Raw genomic sequence first — 27,265 nt, forward strand, 5'->3', positions numbered from 1 at the left:
CTTCCATAGGCCTCCAAAACAGTTTTCCTGAGTGCATCATATTCCGACCCCACTCTAACGTCCAGAGCGGCCACAGCTCTTTGGGCTTTCCCTGTCAGAACACTCTGTACTAACAACTCCGGTTGCTTCAACTCCCCACCTGTAGCTTGGTCGGCGAGCTAAAACGATAATTCAATCTTGCGGTGGAGGGGATTCTCCGTAGGCAGCTTCGTCAACTTTCACTTCTCTGCCGGGTGCCTCGTCAGAGCATGCCGCTCTCTCTTTGGCTTTTTCCGAGCATCCCTTGCTCCTTCCGCTCACATCAGACTTAAGTGGTCAGGTAACCAGGCAACCAATCAAAACATTACACAATATGGCAGCCCTCCTTCTCACCTACGAAAGTGACCATATCAATAAGTCTTAAATAGTTATCTTCTGACAGCAATCACTTCTATAGAGTGTTTGGTCTGAAACACGGGTCTGTCAGTCACTCTGCTCTGCTCTGAGCCCAGGAGAAAACTTTCCTTGTATCCTACAACCTTTATCCAATGAGGAGAGAGAACGGCATAAAGGGGCAGTCCTCTCTGTGTGTGCAGCCAAGGGATGCGCGTGAATGTGGTGACGTAGGGACGAGGGCGGGGACTGCTAATTCCACCTACTGACAGGAAGTTAGCCAAAACCACCGGATCGCTTACTTCTGCTTTAAGAACACAAGCATTAACACTCCCACCAGTCTTTGTACTTAAGTAACCATCTGCAGCTAAACCTCCAGCCCCACCACCGTTTGGCACCGGTTGCTTCAGAATTCACTTTTACTTCCAGGTGAGTTTTAATCTTCTCCTGTACTTTATAGTAGAAAAGAATGTCTTCATTGTCATTGTAGACAGTACTGTCGTGGCCACACTCCATCCTGGGTACTAAAGATTTAATATTAGTGCTCTCATAGGTCGAGGCTTCAGGGATGACACAGTTGCACATACTTTCTGAAGGTGGAAAATGGAGCTTGGTGGGAGTCTGCTGCCATACTGCCTAATGTTCGACTTACCGACTGCTTCCTCCAACCACTCACCGCCTGCAGCTTTGTCCCAGAGGCCTTCCAGGGGTTGTGGTGCCCCACTTCAGAGGCGTTCAGCCGGCCACCTGCTCCAGCGTCATGGTTGCGTTGACTTTGGTTGGTCGACCCCCGGTCGCCGTTAGTCGGTTCATTTGTTCGTTAGACGAGACAATAAATCAATTAAAATTCACTCTGGAAGTTGAGGGTGCTTCTTCCTGTCTTTGAATCACTTTGCCGAGAGCCCGCCTCACCAGTCTACGAGGCCCCCTTTTGGCTTTTTCCCATACTGCCCCTCTCCTTCTGCTCAAGTCAAACTTAAGCAGCGCTGTAACCAGGCCACCAATCAAACATTACACACTATGGCAGCATCTGAAAAACAACAAAATGTATAAATTCTTCTGAGACAGTGCGATATTTCAAAAAACAGATCAGTCACACAAAATAAATCAAGTTAAACAACAATGTATCTCAATAAAATGAGTGTAGGGTATGCATGTATATGTTCACTATGAATTTACATTTGAAGATCTGATGGCCAAGTGGAAGAAAGTATCTTGAAGTCTATTTGTTTTGCTTTTCAAGCTTCAGGACTTCCTCTGTAGTTTATAAGAAGACAACATGACTGTAGTTCACACTTGATCTCATGAATATTCATGATGTAAAGAGGAAGTTACTCGTCGTCTTTTAACAGCTTGACTTCTGTCCTCTGAACACAGACGATCATCACCCTCCTCTGTTGTCAGACTAGAACTAGTTTTTGATCAGATTGATGTTTCTTTTATACACTGTTGAGCAGCTGATGTGTTTTATTGTGTCTGAAGTCAAACAGAGAGATGAGAGGAGCAGTGATGAGATTAACAGCAGCATCAAGTGGATTTGTCCTCGTCCTTCTTCTCACTGTACCAGGTACTGTACATCTACATTTACTTTGTAGGACATTTAGTAAACACACAAGAAAAAAGAGGTTTGAGTCAATTCATAAATACCTCAATATTGTCCTTTATATGTTTCATGATTGATCTCATATGATGCAAATCATTCAAACACATGTGAGTCTTTGTTGTGTATCTGTGTTATTGCACAGTGAGGCTGGTGCTGTTTCAATCAACTGTATGAATGAAGCTGTATGTGGTTCATCTGAAGGATTCAGTAACTGTAGAGTTTATCTACAAATGTCTGTACATTCAGATTAAGAGAACAAGATAACAGCTACCAAGGCTCAAAATAAGGAACTAAATGTCAGTTAAATCTGTTACTTAATGTCAGTGTGATGTTTCCACTCCTTGTATGGTTCACCCGCCTTTTCTTATCTACAATCACAGACAGCAGCAGCTAAGTGTGAATACATGTATACATACTAACGATCAACTTGACCACAGAATGAACAGAGAGGAAATGCAGGTGGTTTCAGTGTGATGTTTCCGCTGCATAGATGGTTCACAGTGACCTCAACCTGTGGTTATCTACACATCTATCACATACAGTAGCAGCAAAGTGTGAATACATGTATACATACTAAACAGAGTGAACAGTGGTCAGTAGTTTTCTGTTTGGACTTCTCCATGTGTGTGTGTTCACTATAGCTTCACAACAACATTGTTCACATTATGAGTTTAAATGTGAATAAAAAGGAAGAGACCACAGGAGAAAAACATGACTTCTCCTCAATTGCATATAAATAACAATATAGAACAATATCACAGACGCAGTGAGACATGTTGGAGCCAAGTAGTTTAGTAAATGTGTTTTAGTCATGTAGCAGGTTTACATGTTGAATTAGCTCCATAAAACTTCAGTGTTGTTCTGAGTCTGACTGTGGTTTCTGCTGTGCTCTGTGTTACAGTGATACAGGGTCAGAGAGGCTGGAGAGTGACTTACACTGACACTCACATCTGTGCCTCTAAAGGATCAACAGTGAAAATGAGCTGCACATACAGATACTCATCAAGGATAAATGATTTTTATATTCAGAAAAAATACTGGTTCACTAAGGGAGGTAATTTTGATGCTTTGGATCTGACAACAGACCCAGACTACACAGGTCGTGTGGAGAATCACTGTGATCAGAGGAAACGCTGCACTCTGATAATCAGAGACCTGAGAGAGAGAGACTCAGCTGTTTACAAGTTCAGACTCATAACTAACAATGCAGGATACACAGGTAAACCTGGAGTGACTTTATCTGTCCGAGGTAACGTTTTTACTGGAATATTTATCAGTTTGGTTCAAGTCATTGACGACTGAGAATCTTTATTTGTCTCTGTGTTTGTACTTTTCTAGTTTAGTTCATGTCTGTTCTTTCTTCACAGATCCAGACCTCCAGGTGCTGGTGGAAAGATCATCAGACCAGGTAGAGCTGAAGTGTCACAGCAGTTTTAAAGCAGCTGGTCGTCGTTCATTTTTCTGGTACAAGAACGAACTGAAGATGAAGGAGGAAACATTTTCCATCAGAGTCTCTGTTAATGATACCAACAGATATTCCTGTGCTCTTAAAGGATGTGAGGATCACCGCTCTCCTCCAGTGTGTGAGTTTACTCCACAGTGTCACTAATACAATGTCAAACTAAAACCTTCCACTACACAGTTTATGTCTCATACTGGATCAACCTCTGTATAAACTATCAACTACATCATATTCACTTCTACTGTGAAAAGACAGTTAAAGTTGACTTCTCCTCATGTTTCCTCCTCCAGATGCTCCAAAGCTTCCCTCTGTGTCAGTGAGTCCCTCTGCTGAGATAGTGGAGGGCAGTTCAGTGACTCTGACCTGTAGCAGTGATGCTAACCCAGCAGCTAAACTCACCTGGTACAAGAAGAAGGACTTAAAATGTCTTAGTGAACAACCACAGTTTCTCTTCAGCTCCATCCAGCCCTCTGACTCTGAGTATTACTGTGTAGCTGAGAATAAAATGGGGGTGACAGCATCAGAATTCATCTCTATTGATGTGAAATGTGAGTGAGACAGTTCATTCTAAAATCTATATGAAGCTGAATAATTGATAATCACCACTGCCCATTCCACTTCCCACCCCACTCTAATTGTTTCTCATGCTGCCAAACATAAAACTATTTCCTGTTACTCATTTAATTACAACATGTAGCTCTACAGTTAAAGTGTGTTGTTGATTGTGTTTGTTGTTCCAGATGCTCCAAAGCTTCCCTCTGTGTCAGTGAGTCCCTCTGCTGAGATAGTGGAGGGCAGTTCAGTGACTCTGACCTGTAGCAGTGATGCTAACCCAGCAGCTAATTACACCTGGTACAAGGAGGATGAAGACTCACCAAAAGCTTCAGGACAGATCTTCACCATCACTGACCTCAGACCTGAACACAGTGGGAATTATTCCTGTGAAGCCCAGAACACAATAGGACGTCAGAAGTCCACCTTAAATCTGACTGTTGTTGTTTCAGGTGAGTTCTACACATTCATCATCACACACCTGTTTACTGCACCACAGCTCATCAACATCACTGCTAATGTCTCCTGTTGTTGTTCTCACTTTCCAGGTGAATCAGTAATGATCATGAACATCATCAGGTCGACTCTGATGGTCCTGATGCTGATCACACTGGTTGTCTTCAGTCTCTGGACAAAGTAAAACTAACTAATCATCAGCTTATTCACTGCTCTTTTATTCTCTTCTTTTATTACCCGTAGTTTTATGTTTTATGAATTCCATTAATGAATTAAATTTATGTGGCAAGGTGAAGAGGGGATTGAACCCACACTCCCAGGTAATAGTCATGCACGCTTGCCAGTCACCCAAAGGGACGTCCTCTTGGCCAAGTAGCCAGGGCGCATGATCAATTGGAGGCATAGTGACAGGACCTGTCAACTGTCACATCGCCAGAATGTGGCAAGGTGAAGAGGGCCCGGGCGGGCTCCGAACCCCAGACTCCCGGGTAAGAGTCATGTGCGCTTACCAGTCACCCAAAGGTACTGGCAAGCACGCATGACTATTACTCGGTTCAATCCCCGCCCGGGCCCTCTTTACCTTGCCACATTCTGGCGTTGTTGGAAGGATCCATGTAGCACTAGTGGTGGGTCCATGGATTCCTAATGTGTGGCAGCCTGCGCGGAAGCACGAGGACGTGCTTGTGAAAGAGGGGGAGAGATGTGACAGTTGACAGGTCCTTTCACTAGGCCTTCAATTGATCATGTGCCCTGGCTACTTGGCCAATGGGATGTCCCTATGGGTGACTTGCAAGTGCGTGTGACTCTTACCCACGAGGTGTGGGTTCAATCCCCGCCCGGGCCCTCTTCACCTTGCCACACGTATATTATGTATTTGTTGTTGTTGGGTTGAATTCAGGAAGAAGAAAACTCAGAGTTCAAACCTTGAACCAAATGAAGCTGTAGAGATGATGAGGGTGAGACACACTGAGAAACTACAAAACTACACAACTTAGCTCATAAATGCTGTGGAAACTACAGAGGATGTGAAGTGAATTCATGTTTGAGTGTAACTTATATTCTAAATGACATGTAATTGTGTGCAGGCTTCATGAATGAGTCTCATTTTTTATTTAGCAGCTATGGAGACAGATTAAGTTTTAATTAATGACTTTTCCTCAGTTTTGTCTCTTTATGGATGAAATGTGTCACAGTGCAGTGGTTCATTATGGTTTAAGATGTTACTGATGCAAAGACAGTTTTCACTGAAGTAGAACTGATCTTATATTTGAGCTTTAAAACTCTGGGGTCACTCATCAAAGCAGGATATAGTTCACCAAATGTGAAGTCCTTTCAAAATAAGAGTCCACTATCGATAGCTTGTTTGACAACCCAACAGTAATTACAACATATCATAAGATATCTAAAAGATGTTGGTCAACAATGTGAACTCATCACTGTAAATAATCTCAATTGTAAATAGTTTCAATAATGAAATTGTGAAAATGAAGAACCCATACTTTAAAGGATATCAAGAGATGAAGTCTGCTGATCGCTAGCTTCTCTAGTTGGAGCAACTTTAGCAAGTCTATTTTCTCCACAGGGCAAACCGCGATCAAAAAGCCACTCATAGCCACAAATAATTCTCAGAACAGCACCAGGCTACTACAAACAGGGTCCCATCCCATAATACGAGGCATCAAACATCTGTTAGCTTTGCCTGGTTTCTATTGAAAAGAGACCAAAACAACTCACCCACTCTCCTCCAGTTATACGCTATGCAGCAACTTTCCACGTCCAGCATAGAGTCCAGGCGCTGACAACACACGTCCGAGTCCGACTGGCAGCACAAACATCTGGTTTCAGCACAAACATCTGGTTTCAGCAGCCACTGGCAGGCAGTGACCACATCTGACCCCCTCCCCTCGTATTATGTGCCGGGACCATTTGTGCTGTTGATGACACTTGGTGCTGTTCTGAGCATTATTTGTGGCTATGAGTGGCTTTTTGATCACGGTTTGCGCGTGGAGGAAATAGACTTGCTAAAGTTGCTACAACTAGAGAAGCTAGCGGTCTGCAGACTTCATCTCTCGAGGGGGGGGGGGGTCTAACTTGGTGTCACGGTGCGTTGGACCATAGGTTAAACTATGGAATATCCTTTTAACATCAATTGCAGTATTTACTGTCACTGAATAGATAATGTTTTTTTAACACTATTTAATTTGTTGACTTTTAATGTGTCTTTTTTTTCTTTTTCTTTTTCTCCTTTGACTCTTTTAATCTTTTCCATTGTGTCTCTGGGTTGATGTGATGTGGATGATACTCTTTCTCTTTAATTAATTACATGAATAAATTCATAGTTTGCACAAAACCACGTTACAATCCTTCTTCATTTTAGGTTTTGTTATCTGGAGGAAGGAGTTGTGTGTATAGAAGCATCTTGACGTGTTTTCTATAACCACAGGTTGAAGTGTCTGTGATGTTTCCTGTGCATGTTATTTACCTGTGGACTTTGTGAACTTTGAGTTGAGTCACAGGTAAGAAGAGCAGCTACAAGTTCTGGTCTCCTCACTGTCCCAGCTACTGAACATCTACAGTTACTCTGTAGGACATTTAATAAACCCACTCACAACAAACAGAAACAGGTTTGAAGAAACAACTAAATACCTCAAACGTCACTTTACCACATTTAATGTTTGATATGATACAAATGATTCCAGCACAGCTTCACTCTGTGTCAGTGAGTCCCTCTGGTGGTGAGATAGTGGAGGGCAGTTCACTGACTCTAGTTCCAGTATTGACCAAGAGTTCATTCAGTGCTGTTTGGTGATTGTTCTCTGTTCATTTTAGTTCTACAACCATGAAAACAGGTAGAAGGTACTCAGTAGTGGTGCTGATTACCAAATTAGCATGTCTCTCTTTGGGTTAACATGTATTTTAATCAGTGTTAATCTTCCTGAAGTGTTTACTGTACTGATGTAGCCTTTAGCCTAATATCTATTTTACCTGTTTACACAGATGAAAAAACAATTGTTGTAATTTACAGAGATTATCCTGTTAAACACATGTTTTTAATATTTTCTTTAATCTTCCTTTGCCTCTTAGGACTTCCTCAGTGAGACGACAACATGACTGTAGTTCACACTTGATCTTATGAATATTCCTAATGTTTGTAGGAGCCATAATTTATAGATGCGAAATAAGGCGTTAAATTTCATTATTTCATAATTTTTGGTCTATGTGATGTATTTCTAGAGTGCTAGAATTTGAGGAAATCACCCACAGCCTCAGTTGCACCGTCCAACTGAGGCTGTGGGTGTGAAAGGCAGCACATTTTTGGGGGTTAGGGTTACTGTTAGGGTTTTTCTACACAGTGATGGATATAAATTGAATTTTCTTTGGTTTTTGAAACGGATACATCTCTTTGTTCATTCTTGTAAGAACACCACCTTTCATGCCCCTCATGTGGCTTTGACACACCACGGAGAAAAGCCACGACAACGTTAACAGGAAGTTATTTGTCTTAACAGCTTGACTTCTGTCCTCTGAACACAGACGATCATCACCCTCCTCTCTTGTCAGACTAGAACTGGTTTTTGATCAGATTGATGTTTCTTTCATGCACTGTTCAACAGCTGATGTGTTTTATTGTGTCTGAAGTCACACAGAGAGATGAGAGGAGCAGTGATGAGTTTAACAGCAGCATCAAGTGGATTTGTCCTCGTCCTTCTTCTCACTGTACCAGGTACTGTACATCTACATTTACTTTGTAGAACATTTAGTTTACACACTCGGATCAAGATGAAAGAGGTTCGAGTCAATAAATAAATAACTCATTATTCTCCTTTATATTTTTAATGTTTGATTTGATCTCATATGATGCAAATCATGTGAGTCTTCATTGTTTATCTGTGTTGTTGCACAGTGAAGCTGGTGCTGTTTCAATTAACTGTATGAATGAAGCTGTATGTGGTTCATCTGAAGGATTCAGTAACTGTAGAGTTTATCTACAAATGTCTGTACATTCAGTTTAAGAGAACAAGAGAATAGACTGAAAATAAGGAAGCAAATGTCAGTTAGTTCTGATACCTGGTGGTTTCAGTGTCATGTTTCCGCTCTATAGATGGTTCACAGTGACCTCAACCTGTGATTATTTATACATCTATCACAGGCAGTATCAGCGAAGTGTGAATACGTGTATACATACATACTAAACAGCAACTTGACCACAGAATGAACAGAGAGGAAATGTAAAAATAGATATTTGTTCCTCATACTGTTCATTGAAGCTGCATCAATATTCACAGGTCAAGTTCATTATTCAGTACATTATTCACATTGTGAGTTTGAAAGTGAATCAAAAAGGAAGAGACCACAGGAGAAAAACATGACTTTTCTTCAGTGACATATAAATAACAATATAGAACAATATCACAGACATGTTTGTCTTAAACTTGCAGTGAGACGTGTTGGAGCCAAGTAGTTTAGTAAATGTGTTTTAGTCATGGAGCAGGTTTACATGTTGAATTAGCTCCATAAAACTTCCAACCTGATCTCACAGAAATGCGTGAAATGACCACGAACACCTAGTACCAGATTCCGTGCTCCTTTCACGTAATGTGTTAAATTACGTGAAAGAAGCACGGAAACAGTCTCCACTGAAAGCCAATGAGTCCAAATTCCGTGAGATGGCCACGCAAACCGTGTCGTGGTGGATGCACGCATTTTCAGCTTCAAAGACAACACCCCCAGTGCGTCAACAGCCTGACGAACGGTCACTGTCCCTCCTCGTCACATGCTTAGGTGCCCGTTTTTTTTTTTTTGTTTTTTTTTACTTTTCCTTAAAGCTTTATTGAACCTGATGCTGCTGTGTCTGACGTAGTTTACAGCAAGGACGTCCTTTCGGTTATCTATTTATTTATTTATTTAGTGATCATGGTGTTTGGTGCAGAATAATCAATCAATAAATAAATAAATTAGGTCGGAAGCTACGTCAGACCGGGGGGGGGGGGGGATTCTACAGGTGAAGACCACTTCCGCGTTCAAAAAGCTGCTCTGTTTAATCAATATTCTGAAGAAAGATCTGATTATTAGCCATAACGCTGTAACCATCCAAGGAAGACTGTGTAACAATATTATGTGCTTCTGCTGAGTCCAAAAGCCCTGTGTAATATCAACTTTATTTTAAGAAAACACGTTTTGTTTCCAATGTCATATCACGGAGAAGCACTACATTACCCATAATCCTCATATTTATCAGCGACGTGTCTGATTGGTTGAGCTTGCTGTTACCAGCAAATGAAAAAATAAAACAAATTGAGCTTATATTATTTTCTTAGTAAATAAAAGGTCTTAACATCTTTTTTGTTTTCAACATTGAATAAAAAAAAACGGTGCTATATTGTTAAAATTCAACAATAAAGTGCATACAAGTTGGCTTGACTTCTTTCTTTTTTTCTTTTTTTTCCATAATTTTCACCAGCATCTTTCTGGTCCACATCACATCACATTTAATGTAATTTAATTCAATGAGTGACATTTTATTTTTTATCTGAAAAACATTATTATGAATTCAAGGGTCAGATGTAACTGATTAGTGTTAAATTTAACCTTTTTGACCCTGTTTCCTTGAATAAATCACTAAGACTTTGATGCGGGAAGCTGAGATTTTGATTTGATTTTGTTCAGAGCACTAGGGACAAAGTTTCTGTAGAATTTCAGACCGGTCGGACCTCCAGAAGGGTCACAGCTGACCGTCCAGGCTCGTTTCTCGGCCTTCAAAGCCTAGATTTAGAAGCCTTTTGTCTAATAACGTTATACATCCTTGGGGTTATAAGGCTGAAAGTTTCATGTATTTGTCCGGGGGCCTAAGGCCACCCACCATGTGCAATTTCAAACCCGTGCAACCTTCACAAGTGTCAAAGGTCACTGATTTGTGACCTTTTTGACCCCGTTTCCTTGAATAAAACACCAAGACTTTGATGCGGGAAGCTGAGATTTTAAAATGTGGTCCAGAATGTCTAGTAGATTGTGTGTGCAAAAGATTCAGAGCTCTGTGACATTCAGAAGGGTCACAAATAGCCAAAGAGCAATGCTGCTTTCTCTGACCTCTTATTAAAGGAGAAATGTTGCAATTCTTTAATAGCTTCCAGATGCTTTGGCCTATCAGGCTGAATTTTTAGCTAAAGGAGCTGGTGTACGATCAGGAAGTAGGGGAGCTGTGCATAAAGCCAATTGGAAAGTGTCAAAGGTCACAGGGGTCAAACATCAAAGTGAATCCAGCCATTCCTGCTTTTTCTCAACAAAACATACACGCTTTAAGTTATCATCATGAAATATAAATATGTTCTATATCAGAGAGTCCTCTATCAGAATATTTTGGTCCCGTTGCTCTAGGGGCCCCGGGGGGCCACTTGGCTTTCCCATGCTCCCACAGAGTTGGGCCTCGGGGTGATGGTTAAGGGCCTCACCATGAGTCCACAGGCCAAGTTTCAAGTGATTTGGTCGGTTTCTATGGAAACGGCGGCCTCAAGGATACACAGGAATGCGGCTGTTTGAAGCCCCGCCTCTCGAAAAGTAATGGCTCAATCAGGACCAAACACACATCTACGCGTTCGTCTTGGGCCCCCGAACCATATATTACGAAATCAGAACTGTACGACTTTTGGAAATGTGTTTTGTCTATTTTGGCTTTTCTGACTAAGAGGGTCTCTCACGCTATAAGTCTGACAGACACTGAGTCAGAAAAGCCGAAACAGACAAAACACATTTCCAAAAGTCGTACAGTTCTGATTTCGTAATATATGGTTCGGGGGCCCAAGACGAACGCGTAGATGTGTGTTCGGTCTTGATTGAGCCATTACTTTTCGAGAGGCGGGGCTTCAAACAGCCGCATTCCTCTGTATCCTTGAGGCCGCTGTTTCCATAGAAACCGACCAAATCACTTGAAACTTGGTCTGTGGACTCATGGTGAGGCCCTTATCCATCACCCGAGGCCCAACTCTGTGGGAGCATGGGAAAGCCAAGTGGCCCCCCGGGGCCCCTAGAGCAACGGGACCAAAATATTCTGATAGAGGACTCTCTGATATACAACCTATTAATATTTCATGATGATAACTTAAAGCGTGTACGTTTTGTTGAGAAAAAGCAGGAATGGCTGGATTCACTTTGATGTTTGACCCCTGTGACCTTTGACACTTACCAATTGGCTTTATGCACAGCTCCTCTACTTCCTGATCGTACACCAGCTCCTTTAGCTAAAAATTCAGCCTGATAGGCCAAAGCATCTGGAAGCTATTAAAGAATTGCAACATTTCTCCTTTAATAAGAGGTCAGAGAAAGCAGCATTGCTTTTTGGCTATTTGTGACCCTTCTGAATGTCACAGAGCTCTGAATCTTTGCACACACAATCTACTAGACATTCTGGACAACCTATCAAAATCTCAGCTTCCCGCATCAAAGTCTTGGTGTTTTATTCAAGGAAACGGGGTCAAAAAGGTCACAAATCAGTGACCTTTGACACTTGTGAAGGTCGCACGGGTTTGAAATTGCACATGGTGGATGGCCTTAGGCCCCCGGACAAATACATGAAACTTTCAGCCTTATAACCCCAAGGATGTATAACGTTATTAGACAAAAGGCTTCTAAATCTAGGCTTTGAAGGCCGAGAAACGAGCCTGGACGGTCAGCTGTGACCCTTCTGGATGTCCGACAGGTCTGAAATTCTACAGAAACTTTGTCCCTAGTGCTCTGAACAAAATCAAATCAAAATCTCAGCTTCCCGCATCAAAGTCTTAGTGATTTATTCAAGGAAACAGGGTCAAAAAGGTTAAATTTAACACTAATCAGTTACCTCTGACCCTTGAATTCATAATAATGTTTTTCAGATAAAAAATAAAATGTCACTCATTGAATTAAATTACATTAAATGTGATGTGATGTGGACCAGAAAGATGCTGGTGAAAATTATGGAAAAAAAAGAAAAAAAGAAAGAAGTCAAGCCAACTTGTATGCACTTTATTGTTGAATTTTAACAATATAGCACCGTTTTTTTATTCAATGTTGAAAACAAAAAGATGTTAAGACCTTTTAGTTACTAAGAAAATAATATAAGCTCAATTTGTTTTATTTTTTCATTTGCTGGTAACAGCAAGCTCAACCAATCAGACACGTCGCTGATAAATATGAGGATTATGGGTAATGTAGTGCTTCTCCGTGATATGACATTGGAAACAAAACGTGTTTTCTTAAAATAAAGTTGATATTACACAGGGCTTTTGGACTCAGCAGAAGCACATAATATTGTTACACAGTCTTCCTTGGATGGTTACAGCGTTATGGCTAATAATCAGATCTTTCTTCAGAATATTGATTAAACAGAGCAGCTTTTTGAACGCGGAAGTGGTCTTCACCTGTAGAATCCCCCCCCCCCACCCCCCGGTCTGACGTAGCTTCCGACCTAATTTATTTATTTATTGATTGATTATTCTGCACCAAACACCATGATCACTAAATAAATAAATAAATAGATAACCGAAAGGACGTCCTTGCTGCAAACTACGTCAGACACAGCAGCATCAGGTTCAATAAAGCTTTAAGGAAAAGTAAAAAAAAAACAAACAAAAAAAAACGGGCACCTAAGCATGTGACGAGGAGGGACAGTGACCGTTCGTCAGGCTGTTGACGCACTGGGGGTGTTGTCTTTGAAGCTGAAAATGCGTGCATCCACCACGACACGGTTTGCGTGGCCATCTCACGGAATTTGGACTCATTGGCTTTCAGTGGAGACTGTTTCCGTGCTTCTTTCACGTAATTTAACACATTACGTGAAAGGAGCACGGAATCTGGTACTAGGTGTTCGTGGTCATTTCACGCATTTCTGTGAGATCAGGTTGAAAACTTCACTGTGTTGTTCTGAGTCTGACTGTGGTTTCTGCTGTGCTCTGTGTTACAGTGATACAGGGTCAGAATGGCTGGGGAGTGGCTTACACTGACACTCACATCTGTGCCTCTAAAGGATCAACAGTGGAAATGAGCTGCACATACTGGCACCCATACTGGATAAATAACATTTACACTACGGTTCAGAAAATATACTGGTTCACTAAGGGGTATTATGATGGTGTGGATCTGACAACAGACTCAGACTACACAGGTCGTGTGGAGAATCACTGTGATGAGAGGAAACGCTGCACTCTGAGAATCAGAGACCTGAGAGAGAGAGACTCAGCTGTTTACAAGTTCCGATTTATAACTAACAATGCAGGATACACAGGGCCACCTGGAGTGACTTTGTCTGTCAGAGGTAACGTTTTCACTGGAATATTTATCAGTTTGGTTCAAGTCATTGACGACTGAGAATCTTTATTTGTCTCTGTGTTTGTACTTTTCTAGTTTAGTTCATGTCTGTTCTTTCTTCACAGATCCAGACCTCCAGGTGCTGGTGGAAAGATCATCAGACCAGGTAGAGCTGAAGTGTCACAGCAGTTTTAAAGCAGCTGATGGTCGTTCATTTGTCTGGTACAAGAACGAACAGAAGATGGAGGAGGAAACATTTTCCATCAGAGTCTCTGTTAATGATACCAACAGATATTCCTGTGCTCTTAAAGGATGTGAGGATCACCGCTCTCCTCCAGTGTGTGAGTTTACTCCACAGTGTCACTAATACAATGTCAAACTAAAACCTTCCACTACACAGTTTATGTCTCATACTGGATCAACCTGTGTATAAACTATCAACTACATCATATTCACTTCTACTGTGAAAAGACAGTTAAAGTTGACTTCTCCTCATGTTTCCTCCTCCAGATGCTCCAAAGCTTCCCTCTGTGTCAGTGAGTCCCTCTGCTGAGATAGTGGAGGGCAGTTCAGTGACTCTGACCTGTAGCAGTGATGCTAACCCAGCAGCTAAACTCACCTGGTACAAGGTGAAGGAAACATGGGAACATCTCAGTGACCAACCACAGTTTGTCTTCAGCTCCATCCAGCCCTCCGACTCTGGAGAGTATAACTGTAGAGCTTGGAATGAGATGGGAAGGAAATTAGCACGTTTATCTATTGATGTCAAATGTGAGAGTTTATTTTAAAACCTATATGAAGCTGAATAGTAACCAGAACAATGTTTTCCAGACACAACATTTCATTCGCATCTAAACACAAAATTGTGAATTGTTTCTCATTTAACTCATTGAGTGCCAACCACGTAATTTCTCGTTTTTCGTTCCCATGCGTTGAGTGCCAAAAACGAAATTTTTCGTTTTTTGCTTTTTTTTTAAATTATGAAAATAGACACTTTAATACACATTATATGTAAATTTGGGGACTCTACGACGAGGAGAACTGAAATAGATGACGATCAAAGTCACATGACAGCTCATGATCTGGAAGTTTTTTATCATAACTCAGCTTCTGCAAACGGAGCTTCTGCTGTGGATGCAGCAGCTGCTCCGCTGCTGCTCCGCTCTCACCCGCGAGGCTGCAGCAGCTGGGAGCTGAACCAGGAAGCTCTCAGCCCACAGTCCCGCCCGGTCTTCATCTGGAGCAACACCGTGTCCTCCCCAAAGTCCTCCCGCGGTAAAATCTGATGGTCTCTGGACCAAAGCAGACCGGCACCACCGACCCGTACCCCAGAAGGACCGCGACCACCGGCGGGACCGGTGTTCGCGAGCCGCTGTGGCCGGCAGAGCCTTACGTTCCGCGGCGAGAGGCTGTGACACGGCACGGTGCGTCTGTGTTATTGCTGTTTAGTGGCGCCCCCCCCGCCCCCGATGGTGGTTTTGTGAATAGAACAACAATTGTTGTGTATATTTATCTTATACGAGCCCTTTGATCCAGAAATGCGAGTGTCTGAAGAGCGACAGACACAAACAGCGCACCTTTCATAAAAGACGCTCTATCTCCTTTTCTAGAAAAAAAGGAGGGATTTTGGTGAAACCCAGCCATGTTTAGCTTGACTTTTCTCAGGAACGGAGGCACGTAGAAACAAACGGTTTGTGGCCATTTGAAGGATAAAGTTAAACCTTTCAAATGAGCTACAGTATGTGTTGGTGGCAATAATATAGAATACACTATGGCTCTAAAATAAAAAGTCAAATATGGTCTAATTTGCCGGTACACTTGACTAAAACTTTGGAAAGGAGCGCGGCACTCAATGAGTTAAAAACAACATGCAGCTCTGCAGTTAAACTGTGTTGTTGATGTTTGTTGTTCCAGATGGTCCAAAGCTTCCCTCTGTGTCAGTGAGTCTCTCTGCTGAGATAGTGGAGGGCAGTTCAGTGACTCTGACCTGTAGCAGTGATGCTAACCCAGCAGCTAATTACACCTGGTACAAGGAGGATGAAGACTCACCAAAAGCTTCAGGACAGATCTTCACCATCACTGACCTCAGACCTGAACACAGTGGGAATTATTCCTGTGAAGCCCAGAACACAATAGGACGTCAGAAGTCCACCTTAAATCTGACTGTTGTTGTTTCAGGTGAGTTCTACACATTCATCATCACACACCTGTTTACTGCACCACAGCTCATCAACCTCAATGATAATATCTCCTGTTGTTGTTCTCACTTTCCAGGTGAATCAGTAATGATCATGAACATCATCAGGTCGACTCTGATGGTCCTGATGCTGATCACACTGGTTGTCTTCAGTCTCTGGACAAAGTAAAACAAACTAATCATCAGTTTATTCACTGCTCTTTTATTTTCTTCTTTTATTACCCGTAGTTTTATGTTTTATGAATTCTATTAATGAATTAAATTTATGTGGCAAGGTGAAGAGGGGATTGAACTCACACCTCCCAGGTAATAGTCATGCACGCTTGCCAGTCACCCAAAGGGACGTCCTCTTGGCCAAGTAGCCAGGGCGCATGATCAATTGGAGGCATAGTGACAGGACCTGTCAACTGTCACATCGCCAGAATGTGGCAAGGTGAAGAGGGCCCGGGCGGGCTCCGAACCCCAGACTCCCGGGTAAGAGTCATGCGCGCTTACCAGTCACCCAAAGGTACTGGCAAGCACGCATGACTATTACTCGGTTCAATCCCCGCCCGGGCCCTCTTCACCTTGCCACATTCTGGCGTTGTTGGAAGGATCCATGTAGCACTAGTGGTGGGTACATGGATTCCTAATGTGTGGCAGCCTGCGCGGAAGCACAAGGACGTGCTTGTGAAAAGAAGGGGAGAGATGTGACAGTTGACAGGTCCTTTCACTAGGCCTCCAATTGATCATGTGCCCTGGCTACTTGGCTAATGGGATGTCCCTATGGGTGACTGGCAAGTGCGTGTGACTCTTACCCACGAGGTGTGGGTTCAATCCCCGCCCGGGCCCTCTTCACCTTGCCACACGTATATTATGTATTTGTTGTTGTTGGGTTGAATTCAGGAAGAAGAAAACTCAGAGTTCAAACCCTGAACTAAATGAAGCTGTAGAGATGATGGAGGTGAGACACACTGAGAAACTACAAAACTACACAACTTAGCTCATAAATGCTCTGGAAACTACAGAGGATGTGAAGTGAATTCATTTTTTGAGTGTAACTTATATTCTAAATGACATGTAATTGTGTGCAGGCTTCATGAATGAGTCTCATTTTGTCCCCTCTGTCCATCAGGTGGACTCTTGTCCTGTTTATGAGGACGTCACCACAGCAGCACAGACAGAAGACACAGATGAGCAGGAAGACCTGGAGTGAAGTTACAGTCAGGTCAGAGCCTCTCACATTCAATAACAACAGATCAATAACATGCAGATTCCACATTTAGAATTACAACTGTACTTTACACAGGTTTGATGTGATGTTTTTAGATGCTGTTGAAGTAAAGATGGGACTCACCTGTTGGAAACAGGAAGAAGGAAAACATAGATTGGATCTGATCATTTTATTTAGCAGCTATGGAGACAGATTACGTTTTAATTAATGACTTTTCCTCAGTTTTGTCTCTTTATGGATGAAATGTGTCACAGTGCAGTGGTTCGTTGTGGTTTAGGATGTTACTGATGCAAAGACAGTTTTCACTGAAGTAGAACTGATCTTATATTTGAGCTTTAAAACTCTGGGGTCACTCATCAAAGCAGAATATAGTTCACCAAATGTGAAGTCCTCTCCCACTATCGATAGCTTGCTTGACAACAGTAATTAGAACATATCATAAAATATCTAAAAGATGTTGGTCAACAATGTGAACTCATCACTGTAAATAATCTCAATTGTAAATAGTTTCAATAATGAAATTGTGAAAATGAAGAACCCATACTTAAAGGGATATTCCGGAGTAAGTTTAACCTATGGTCCAACACACCGTGACACTAAGTTAGACCCCCCCTCGAGAGATGAAGTCTGCTGATCGCTAGCTTCTCTAGTTGTAGCAACTTTAGCAAGTCTATTTTCTCCACGGGCAAACCGCGATCAAAAAGCCACTCATAGCCACAAATAATTCTCGGAACAGCACCAGGCTAGTACAAACAGGGTCCCATCCCATAATACGAGGCATCAAACATCTGTTAGCTTTGCCTGGTTTCTATTGAAACCAAAACAACTCACCCACTCTCCTCCAGTTATACGCTATGCAGCAACTTTCCACGTCCAGCATAGAGTCCAGGCGCTGACAACACACATCCGAGTCCGACTGGCAGCACAAACATCTGGTTTCAGCGGCCACTGGCAGGCAGTGACCACATCTGACCCCCTCCCCTCGTATTATGTGCTGGGACCATTTGTGCTGTTGATGACACTTGGTGCTGTTCTGAGCATTATTTGTGGCTATGAGTGGCTTTTTGATCACAGTTTGCACGTGGAGGAAATAGACTTGCTAAAGTTACTACAACTAGAGAAGCTAGCGGTCTGCAGACTTCATCTCTCAAGGGGGGGGGGTCTAACTCGGTGTCATGGTGCGTTGGACCATAGGTTAAACTATGGAATATCCTTTTAACTTCAATTGCAGTATTTACTGTCACTGAATAGATAATGTTTTTTTTTAACACTCTGTTTAATTTGTTGACTTTTAATGTGTCTTTTTTTCTTTCTTTCTTTTTTCTCCTTTGACTCTTTAAATCTTTTCCATTGTGTCTCTGGGTTGATGTGATGTGGATGATACTCTTTCTCTTTAATTAATTACATGAATAAATTCATAGTTTGCACAAAACCACGTTACAATCCTTCTTCATTTTAGGTTTTGTTATCTGGAGGAAGGAGTTGTGTGTATAGAAGCATCTTGACATGTTTTCTATAATCACAGGTTGAAGTGTCTGTGATGTTTCCTGTGCATGTTATTTACCTGTGGACTTTGTGAACTTTGAGTTGAGCCACAGGTAAGAAGAGCAGCTACAAGTTCTGGTCTCCTCACTGTCCCAGCTACTGAACATCTACAGTTACTCTGTAGGACATTTAATAAACCCACTCAGAACAAACAGAAACAGGTTTGAAGAAACAACTAAATACCTCAAACGTCACTTTACCACATTTAATGTTTGATATGATACAAATGATTCCAACACAGCTTCACTCTGTGTCAGTGAGTCCCTCTGGTGGTGAGATAGTGGAGGGCAGTTCACTGACTCTAGTCCCAGTATTGACCAAGAGTTCATTCAGTGCTGTTTGGTGATTCTTCTCTGTTCATTTTAGTTCTACAAACATGAAAACAGGTAGAAGGTACTCAGTAGTGGTGCTGATGAACTGGTGAGCTGCTCATTCTGCTCAGGTGGAGATGAGGGTGGTGCAGATGAACAGGTGTGAGTCTTGTGGTTGTGGCTCTGACGTTTAGCTGATGAATGCTGCAGTACTCTCCTCCTCTTCCTCTGCTGCCATGTGAGGATCGTCCTCTCCAGGTTCTTTACTAATGCTATCGAGCTGACGGCTGAGATTTTTTTAAAAACGTAACTTTTTTTGTCCGCCTGCCTGATGTTGGATCTCAAAGTCGTAGTCTTGAAGAGCCTCCAGCCATCAGGACTCCTGACACTTAGGATTCTTAGATTTTAAAAGTCCAGTGAGTAAAACATGGTTCATGTGGCTGTACCAATACAATACCAATGACCGACTGTGACGGTGCTAGGCTCGCCTCGGCTCTACTTAATCAAAACCCCCCTCCCAAAGGTTAGCCCAGCACCTAACATAAACCTACTAGTCCCTGCGTGATGCATCGACTTGTAAGTGAAGTTAATTCCCTGGGTGAGTGCATTCGTTTCCTATCCGGAGGGGGGTCGTGTGCTGTGGGAAAACTCACCCAGGTTAGCTGCGCGTGCCCTGTCCGTGATCAGCTCCAGCCATCTCCTTTGACTTCGGTTTCTCGGACAGCCCGCTCTTTGTTTAGTTGTTGAAGTTCATTAAATGTGGGTCAAAAAGAAAAACAAGTGGTGGTGTGGTGGATGTCGCTTCAGTCTTCTCGGTGTCGTTGAGTCGCCTTTTACCTGTGGCGTCTCCCTCGTGAGCTTCTGCCTCCTTCCTCCTTCCGGCCCAAAATCCCGACCTCCTCCCCGGGAGCAGCTGCAACCAATTTTGAGAATCCCCCAACACCCCCTTCTCACGTGTATGTCAGTGAGTCCCTAGCAACCACTCTACCGTAAATCCCACCAGACTGACTCATAACACCGACCATGAAACATGAACAACATCAGCCCAGATGTGTGTTGTTAAACTGCATTAAGAACACAAGCATTAACACTCCCATCAGTCTTTGTACTTGGAACCATCTGCAGCTAAACCACCAGCCCCACCACTGTTTGGCACCGGTTGCTTCAGAATTCACTTTTACTTCCAGGTGAGTTTTAATCTTCTCCTGTACTTTATAGTAGAACAGAATGTCTTCATTGTCATTGTAGACAGTACTGTCGCGGCCACACGCCATCCTGGGTACTAAAGATTTAAAGCAACATTGCGGAGTTTCAGCGCAGTGCTTCCACCATCTGGTTGAGAAGCGCTATCTTCTGGGGCGAAAAACGAAAACGAAACTTATCAGCGAGCGCATCCAGTGTTTATTCCCATTAATAAACGACAGTATTTCCCACATGTTTGCAAGGAGACTGTGTGGTGGGTGGTCGGGGGAGGGGGGGAGGGGGTGTGTGGGGTGGGGGGGCAGCGGCGGCGGCAACAACGGCGACGTCGAGCGGAGGAGAACCGTAGTTTCGCTTTTACCCACCACGTCTCTCCCTCGACGCAGAGGGGAGGGGGGAGGAGGGGGGGCGGTGTTTTGTACCCGTGCAGGGAAGTTACATAGTGCAGTTTCAGCCGACGCCACCCCGCTCAGGCTGCGGCGGAAGCACCATTCATCCTATTAACCATTTTTCTACCATTGCAATGAGTCTGGAAACATTATTTTAAGGCCGAAAAACTCCGCAATGTTACTTTAATATTAGCGCTCTCATAGGTCTAGGCTTCAGGGATGACACAGTTGCACATACTTTCTGAAGGTGGAAAATGGAGCTTGGTGGGAGTCTGCTGCCATACTGCCTAATGTTCGACTTACCGACTGCTTCCTCCAACCGCTCACCGCCTGCAGCTTTGTCCCAGAGGCCTTCCAGGGGTTGTGGTGCCCCACTTCAGAGGCGTTCAGCCGGCCACCTGCTCCAGCGTCATGGTTGCGTTGACACCCGGTCGCCGTTTAGTCGGTTCATTTGTTCGTTAGACGAGACAATAAATCAATTAAAATTCACTCTGGAAGTTGAGGGTGCTTCTTCCTGTCTTTGAATCACATTCCAGAGAGCCCGCCTCACCAGTCTACGAGGCCCCCTTTTGGCTTTTTCCCATACTGCCCCTCTCCTTCTGCTCAAGTCAAACTTAAGCAGCGCTGTAACCAGGCCACCAATCAAACATTACACACTATGGCAGCATCTCAAAAACAACAAAATGTATAAATTCTTCTAAGACAGTGTGACATTTCAAAAAACAGATCAATCACACAAAATAAATCAAGTTAAACAACAATGTATCTCAATAAAATGAGTGTAGGGTATGCATGTATGTTCACTATGAATTTACATTTGAAGATCTGATGGCCAAGTGGAAGAAAGTATCTTGAAGTCTATTTGTTTTGCTTTTCAAGCTTCACCTCTCAGGACTTCCTCTGTAGTTTATAAGAAGACAACATGACTGTAGTTCACACTTGATCTCATGAATATTCATAATGTAAAGAGGAAGTTACTCGTCGTCTTTTAACAACTTGACTTCTGTCCTCTGAACACAGACGATCATCACCCTCCTCTCTTGTCAGACTAGAACTGGTTTTTGATCAGATTGATGTTTCTTTCATACACTGTTGAGCAGCTGATGTGTTTTATTGTGTCTGAAGTCACACAGAGAGATGAGAGGAGCAGTGATGAGTTTAACAGCAGCATCAAGTGGATTTGTCCTCGTCCTTCTTCTCACTGTACCAGGTACTGTACATCTACATTTACTTTGTAGGACATTTAGTAAACACACAAGAAAAAAGAGGTTTGAGTCAATTCATAAATACCTCAATATTGTCCTGATTGATCTCATATGATGCAAATCATTCAAACACATGTGAGTCTTTGTTGTGTATCTGTGTTATTACACAGTGAGGCTGGTGCTGTTTCAATCAACTGTATGAATGAAGCTGTATGTGGTTCATCTGAAGGATTCAGTAACTGTAGAGTTTATCTACAAATGTCTGTACATTCAGTTTAAGAGAAGAAGAGAACAGCTACCAAGGCTGAAAATAAGGAACTAAATGTCAGTTAATTCTGTTACTTGGTGGTTTCAGTGTGATGTTTCCGCTGCATAGATGGTTCACAGTGACCTCAACCTGTGGTTATCTACACATCTATCACATACAGTAGCAGCAAAGTGTGAATACATGTATACATACTAAACAGAGTGAACAGTGGTCAGTAGTTTTCTGTTTGGACTTTTCCATGTGTGTGTGTTCACTATAGCTTCACAACAACATTGTTCACATTATGAGTTTAAATGTGAATAAAAAGGAAGAGACCACAGGAGAAAAACATGACTTCTCCTCAATTGCATATAAATAACAATATAGAACAATATCACAGACGCAGTGAGGCGTGTTGGAGCCAAGTAGTTGAGTAAATGTGTTTCAGTCATGTAGCAGGTTTACATGTTAAATTAGCTCCATAAAACTGTGTTGTTCTGAGTCTGACTGTGGTTTCTGCTGTGCTCTGTGTTACAGTGATACAGGGTCAGAGTGGCTGGGGAGTGAATTACACTGTCACTCACATCTGTGCCTCTAAAGGATCAACAGTGGAAATGAGCTGCACGTACAATTTCCCAAACAGCTTTTATACTACAATTCAAAAAATATACTGGTTCACTAAGGGGTATAATGATGGTCTGGATCTGACAACAGACTCAGACTACACAGGTCGTGTGGAGAATCACTGTGATTGGAGGAAACGCTGCACTCTGACAATCAGAGACCTGAGAGAGAGCGACTCAGCTGTTTACAAGTTCAGATTGATAAAAAACAAAGATGAGAAATACACAGGTCAACCTGGAGTGACTTTGTCTGTCAGAGGTAACGTTTTCACTGGAATATTTATCAGTTTGGTTCAAGACGACTGAAAATCTTTATTTGTCTCTGTGTTTGTACTTTTCTAGTTTAGTTCATGTCTGTTCTTTCTTCACAGACCTCCCAGACCTCCAGGTGCTGGTGGAAAGATCATCAGACCAGGTAGAGCTGAAGTGTCACAGCAGTTTTAAAGCAGCTGATGGTCGTTCATTTGTCTGGTACAAGAACAAACTGAAGATGAAGGAGGAAACATTTTCCATCAGAGTCTCTGTTAATGATACCAACAGATATTCTTGTGCTCTTAAAGGATGTGAGGATCACCGCTCTCCTCCAGTGTGTGAGTTTACTCCACAGTTTCACTAATACAATGTCAAACTAAAACCTTCCACTACACAGTTTATGTCTCATACTGGATCAACCTTTGTATAAACTATTGATTTTGATTTGATTGGAAATTCTTTATTCCGTCACATCACACAATAGCAAACATTATTGACACAAACATTATCGACAAAATAGTGACTGAAAAGGAACAGGCAGAAGCATAATGCTTATATTAATGCCTGTCCTACATACCAAATTAAGCTACCCAGCATTCTTACAATATAAAACATAAGACAACAACTAACAAACAAACAAGCTAACGAACAAACAAAACAAAACCAGAGGAAAAAAACAAACAAACAAACAAAAAAAATAAAACGGAACCAATAGGGTTACCAGTATTTAAATATATTGTAGTAAATACATTTTTAAATAGCAGAGAAAAAAACAAACACAAAAAAGTTAAGCTACCCAACATTGTTACAATATGAAAAAAAACAAACAAGCAAACAAACAAGCAAGAAAACAAACAGACATAAAAGCAAAACTAAACCAGAAAAGGACCAGAACCAATAAGATTAACAGTATTTAAATATATAGTAGTAAATACATTTTTAAATATCAGAGAAAAAACAACGAAAACAAATAAACATTAACATTTGTAGCCTTCAAAAATTGCCCTGCATACCTTTTTTTTGTAAACTGAAAATGAACTGCACATTCGTAAATCAAGGTTAGCGTCATTCCATAGTTTAACTCCCACAACAGATATACAACATCTCCTTTTAGTCTCTTTTCTAGCTTTTTGTACAACAAATTTACAAACATCACGCAAGTTATATTTTTGACTCATGTATTGAGAAAAACCTTTGTACACAGACCGGGAGTAACTTTAATTTAGCTTTATACATTATTTGCATTATTTTATAATAAACCAAATCATTAAATTTCATAACATGGGATTTTATAAACAATGGATTTGTATGTTCATCGTAACCAACCTTATTTATAATACGTATGGCTCGTTTTTGTAGGAGGACTATAGCATTTACTGTCGTCTTATATGTCAAGCCCCACACTCCCACACAATATGATATATAAGGAAGTATAAGTGAACAATAAATTAAATGTAGTGCCTTATGATATAAGTGAACAATAAATTAAATGTAGTGCCTTATATGATTTACCCCTCCTTGAACCGCCACCTTACCGTGATGGAGGGGTTTGAGCACCCGAATGATCCCAGGAGCTATGTTGTCGGGGGCTTAATGCCCCTGGTAGGGTCTCTTAAGGCAAACAGGTCCTAGGTGACGGGTCAGACTAAGAGCGGTTCCAAAACCCCTCATGAGTGGATTAATACCGAGGACGTTCACGTCGCCCGGATCGGCGCCACCGGGGTCCCACCCTGGAGCCAGGCCTGGGGTTGGGGGCTGTCTGGCGAGCGTCTGGTGGCCGGGGGACCCGGCCGGGCCCAGCCTGAAAGAGCAGGGGCAGCGACAGTGTTACCTGGAGAGGTGTGATTGGGAGGAACGGCCTCCCCGATCTGAACCCGAGTGGTGTTTTGTTATTGGACTTCTGTGCTAGCCACAGTTTGTCCATAACGAACACCATGTTCGAGCATAAGGGTGTCCATCAGTGCACGTGGCACCAGGACACCCTAGGCCGGAGGTCAATGATCGACTTTGTAGTCGTGTCATCTGATCTCCGGCCATATGTCTTGGACACTCGGGTGAAGAGAGGGGCTGAGCTGTCAACTGATCACCACCTGGTGGTGAGTTGGATCCGCTGGCAGGGGAGGAAGCTGGTCAGACTTGGCAGACCCAAGCGTATCGTGAGGGTCTGCTGGGAACGTCCGAGTGGACCATGTTCTCCACTTCCATTGTTGACGCGGCCGTCCGGAGCTGTGGCCGCAAGGTCTCCGGTGCCTGTTGCGGCGGCAATCCCCGAGCCCTGTGGTGGACACCGGAAGTAAGGGATGCCGTCAAGCTGAAGAAGGAGTCCTATCAAGTCTGGCTGGCTTGAGGGACTCCTGATTCAGCCGACGGGTACCGGCAGGCCAAGCGGACGGCAGCCCGGGCGGTTGCGGAAGCAAAAACTCGGGTCTGGGAAAAGTTCGGGGAGGCCATGGAGGAGGACTACTGCTCGGCCTCGAGGAAATTCTGCTCATTGGAGTTTGCCCAACCAGTCCACATGTGTCTTGTGGACTTGGAGAAGGCTTTCGACTGTGTCCCACGTGGCATCCTGTGGGAGATGCTCCGGGAATATGGGGTCGGAGGCCCTCTGCTGAGGGCCGTACGGTCCCTGTATGACCGAAGCAACGGTCGCACAGCCTCTGCTTCCTTGACGGAAGGCGTGTCAGTGGGATTGAGGAGATCCTCGAAGTATTCCTTCCACCGTCCCCAGTCGAGGTCAAGGCGTCGGATGGTTTGCCAGAATTTCCTCGAGGCCGACCGGTAGTCCTCCTCCATGGCCTCCCCGAACTTTTCCCAGACCCGAGTTTTTGCTTCCGCAACCGCCCGGGCTGCCGTCCGCTTGGCCTGCCGGTACCCATCAGCTGAATCAGGAGTCCCTCGATCCAGCCAGACTTGATAGGACTCCTTCTTCAGCTTGACGGCATCCCTTACTTCCGATGTCCACCACAGGGCTCGGGGAATGCCACCGCAACAGGCACCGGAGACCTTGCGGCCACAGCTCCGGACGGCCGCGTCAACAGTGGAAGTGGAGAACATGGTCCACTCGGACTCAATGTCTCCAGCCTCCCCTCATTGACCTGTTCCCGGTGCGTGTTGGACTCCGGCAGGGCTGCCCTTTGTCACCGGTTCTGTTAATTATTTTTATGGACAGAATTTCTAGGTGCAGCCAAGGGCCGGAGGGGGTACGGTTCGGGAGCCACCTGATTTTATCTCTGCTTCTTGCGGACAATGTTGTCTTGTTGGCTCCCTCGAGCCAGGACCTCCAGCATGCACTGGGGCGGTTTGCAGCCGAGTGTGAAACAGCTGGGATGAGAATCAGCACCTCTACGTCTGAGGCCATGGTTCTCGACCAGAAAAAGGTGGTTTGCACCCTCCAGGTCGGGGGAGAGTTCCTGCCTCAGGTGGAGGAGTTTAAGTATCTTGGGGTCTCACATACACCTCATTCCAATTGCAGTGTGTTAAGTCCATCTTTAAAGCCTCAATTCTTTCTCGGGTCCTTATTCTTACCAATTTACAAGTATGCTCACTCACGCCAACAGAAGATGTAACCTTTAAACTGTGCAGAACCACAAATATGGGAAAATGATCACTAATATCACTTAAAATTTTACCACTTTTCACTGGGCCATGCACATTAGTAAAAATATTATCAATGAGTGTAGCACTTTCTTTGGTTATCCGAGAAGGTTTGTTAATGAGTGGCCTTAAATCAAAACTAAACATTGTGTTACAAAAGTAATTTGTTGGTTTATGTTCATTCCATTTCAAAAGATCAATATTAAAGTCTCCACAAACAAAAAATGATTTTTTGTCTCAGAATTTTCCAAAAATATCAACTATGGTATTCATAAACTGATCCATACAATAACCAGGCGTTCTGTATAGACAACTCAAAAAAATACTCTTGAATTTAGCACTCTGTATTTCAATTGTCAAACTTTCCATGACAATTACCTTACATTGGAAATCTTTCTGTACAAAAAAAGCAACTCAACCACCGGTTTTATTTATCCGGTTTACACAGAAAATATCATAACCTTCTAACACAAAATCAGCACCTTTTTCCTTTGTTATCCAAGTCTCGCTTATAGCAATCACATGAAATTTATGTTTAAGTGTTTCCAAATACTCTTTAATTTCTTCAAAATGTGCATACAGACTTCTGCTGTTAAAATGTATTACTGAGAAACCCTCCAAATTAACATTTTCAAACGGATTCTCTGAGTAATATTCTGAAGTTAAATTATAATCATCATAGAGATTTTCCTCAGGATCAATATTGTTCTCAAAACTAAATGGTTTATGTTCAGTTCGACTGAAAAAACGTAGCTCCTCATTTACATT

At 42.8% G+C, this 27,265-nt stretch overlaps 4 protein-coding genes across 5 annotated transcripts in view; all 4 read left to right on the forward strand.

Moving 5' to 3' along the window:
* LOC146960768 (B-cell receptor CD22-like) overlaps nt 1-17,113 on the forward strand; it is a 64,592-nt gene extending 47,479 nt beyond the window's left edge. The window contains exon 7 of the mRNA XM_085772066.1: nt 17,033-17,113. Coding sequence (XP_085628192.1) covers nt 17,033-17,113 — 81 coding nt within the window. The remainder of the gene's footprint in view (nt 1-17,032) is intronic.
* LOC146960769 (B-cell receptor CD22-like) lies at nt 1,657-5,539 on the forward strand. The gene is made up of 7 exons (XM_085772083.1): nt 1,657-1,939; nt 2,877-3,224; nt 3,349-3,558; nt 4,178-4,441; nt 4,538-4,625; nt 5,344-5,401; nt 5,531-5,539. The coding sequence occupies exons 1-7, from the start codon at nt 1,867-1,869 to the stop codon at nt 5,537-5,539; spliced, it is 1,050 nt and encodes a 349-aa protein (XP_085628209.1). The 5' UTR covers nt 1,657-1,866.
* Nucleotides 7,982-14,489, forward strand: LOC146960770 (uncharacterized). Of its 2 annotated transcripts, none has more exons than XR_015035365.1 (3): nt 7,982-8,169; nt 13,378-13,728; nt 13,847-14,057. XR_015035365.1 is itself a non-coding variant. In XM_085772076.1 (3 exons), exons 1-3 carry the CDS (start codon nt 8,097-8,099, stop codon nt 14,086-14,088), a joined length of 660 nt encoding a protein of 219 aa, XP_085628202.1. In that variant the 5' UTR covers nt 7,982-8,096; the 3' UTR covers nt 14,089-14,489. The 2 variants fall into 2 exon arrangements, 1 of the variants encoding a protein (XP_085628202.1); XM_085772076.1 differs by having other exon boundaries at nt 13,853-14,489.
* A 4,567-nt stretch (nt 17,114-21,680) lies between the features above and the next one.
* On the forward strand, nt 21,681-23,306 carry LOC146960771 (sialic acid-binding Ig-like lectin 8; the record flags this gene model as incomplete). The annotated part of the gene is made up of 3 exons (XM_085772068.1): nt 21,681-21,786; nt 22,566-22,910; nt 23,032-23,306. Coding segments are annotated over 3 exons (687 nt in total), but the record flags the coding sequence as incomplete, so codon positions are not given.
* Between the last annotated feature and the right edge of the window lie 3,959 nt (nt 23,307-27,265).

The sequence above is a fragment of the Trachurus japonicus genome, unplaced genomic scaffold (assembly GCF_045865225.1).
Source record: "Trachurus japonicus isolate A0001 unplaced genomic scaffold, Traja_1.0 AP030010.1".
In the NCBI taxonomy this organism is placed as follows: Eukaryota; Metazoa; Chordata; class Actinopteri; order Carangiformes; family Carangidae; genus Trachurus; species Trachurus japonicus.

What these genes read in the sequence shown, in the direction of transcription:
- LOC146960769 (XM_085772083.1), top strand. Translation starts at nt 1,867, where the DNA reads ATGAGAGGAGCAGTGATGAGATTAACAGCAGCATCAAGTGGATTTGTC. An exon ending in CCTTCTTCTCACTGTACCAG is followed by an intron (nt 1,940 to 2,876) that starts GTACTGTACATC and finishes TCTGTGTTACAG; the next exon opens with TGATACAGGGTCAGAGAGGC. An exon ending in AGTGACTTTATCTGTCCGAG is followed by an intron (nt 3,225 to 3,348) that starts GTAACGTTTTTA and finishes TCACAGATCCAG; the next exon opens with ACCTCCAGGTGCTGGTGGAA.
- LOC146960770 (XM_085772076.1), top strand. Translation starts at nt 8,097, where the DNA reads ATGAGAGGAGCAGTGATGAGTTTAACAGCAGCATCAAGTGGATTTGTC. An exon ending in CCTTCTTCTCACTGTACCAG is followed by an intron (nt 8,170 to 13,377) that starts GTACTGTACATC and finishes TCTGTGTTACAG; the next exon opens with TGATACAGGGTCAGAATGGC. An exon ending in AGTGACTTTGTCTGTCAGAG is followed by an intron (nt 13,729 to 13,852) that starts GTAACGTTTTCA and finishes TCACAGATCCAG; the next exon opens with ACCTCCAGGTGCTGGTGGAA.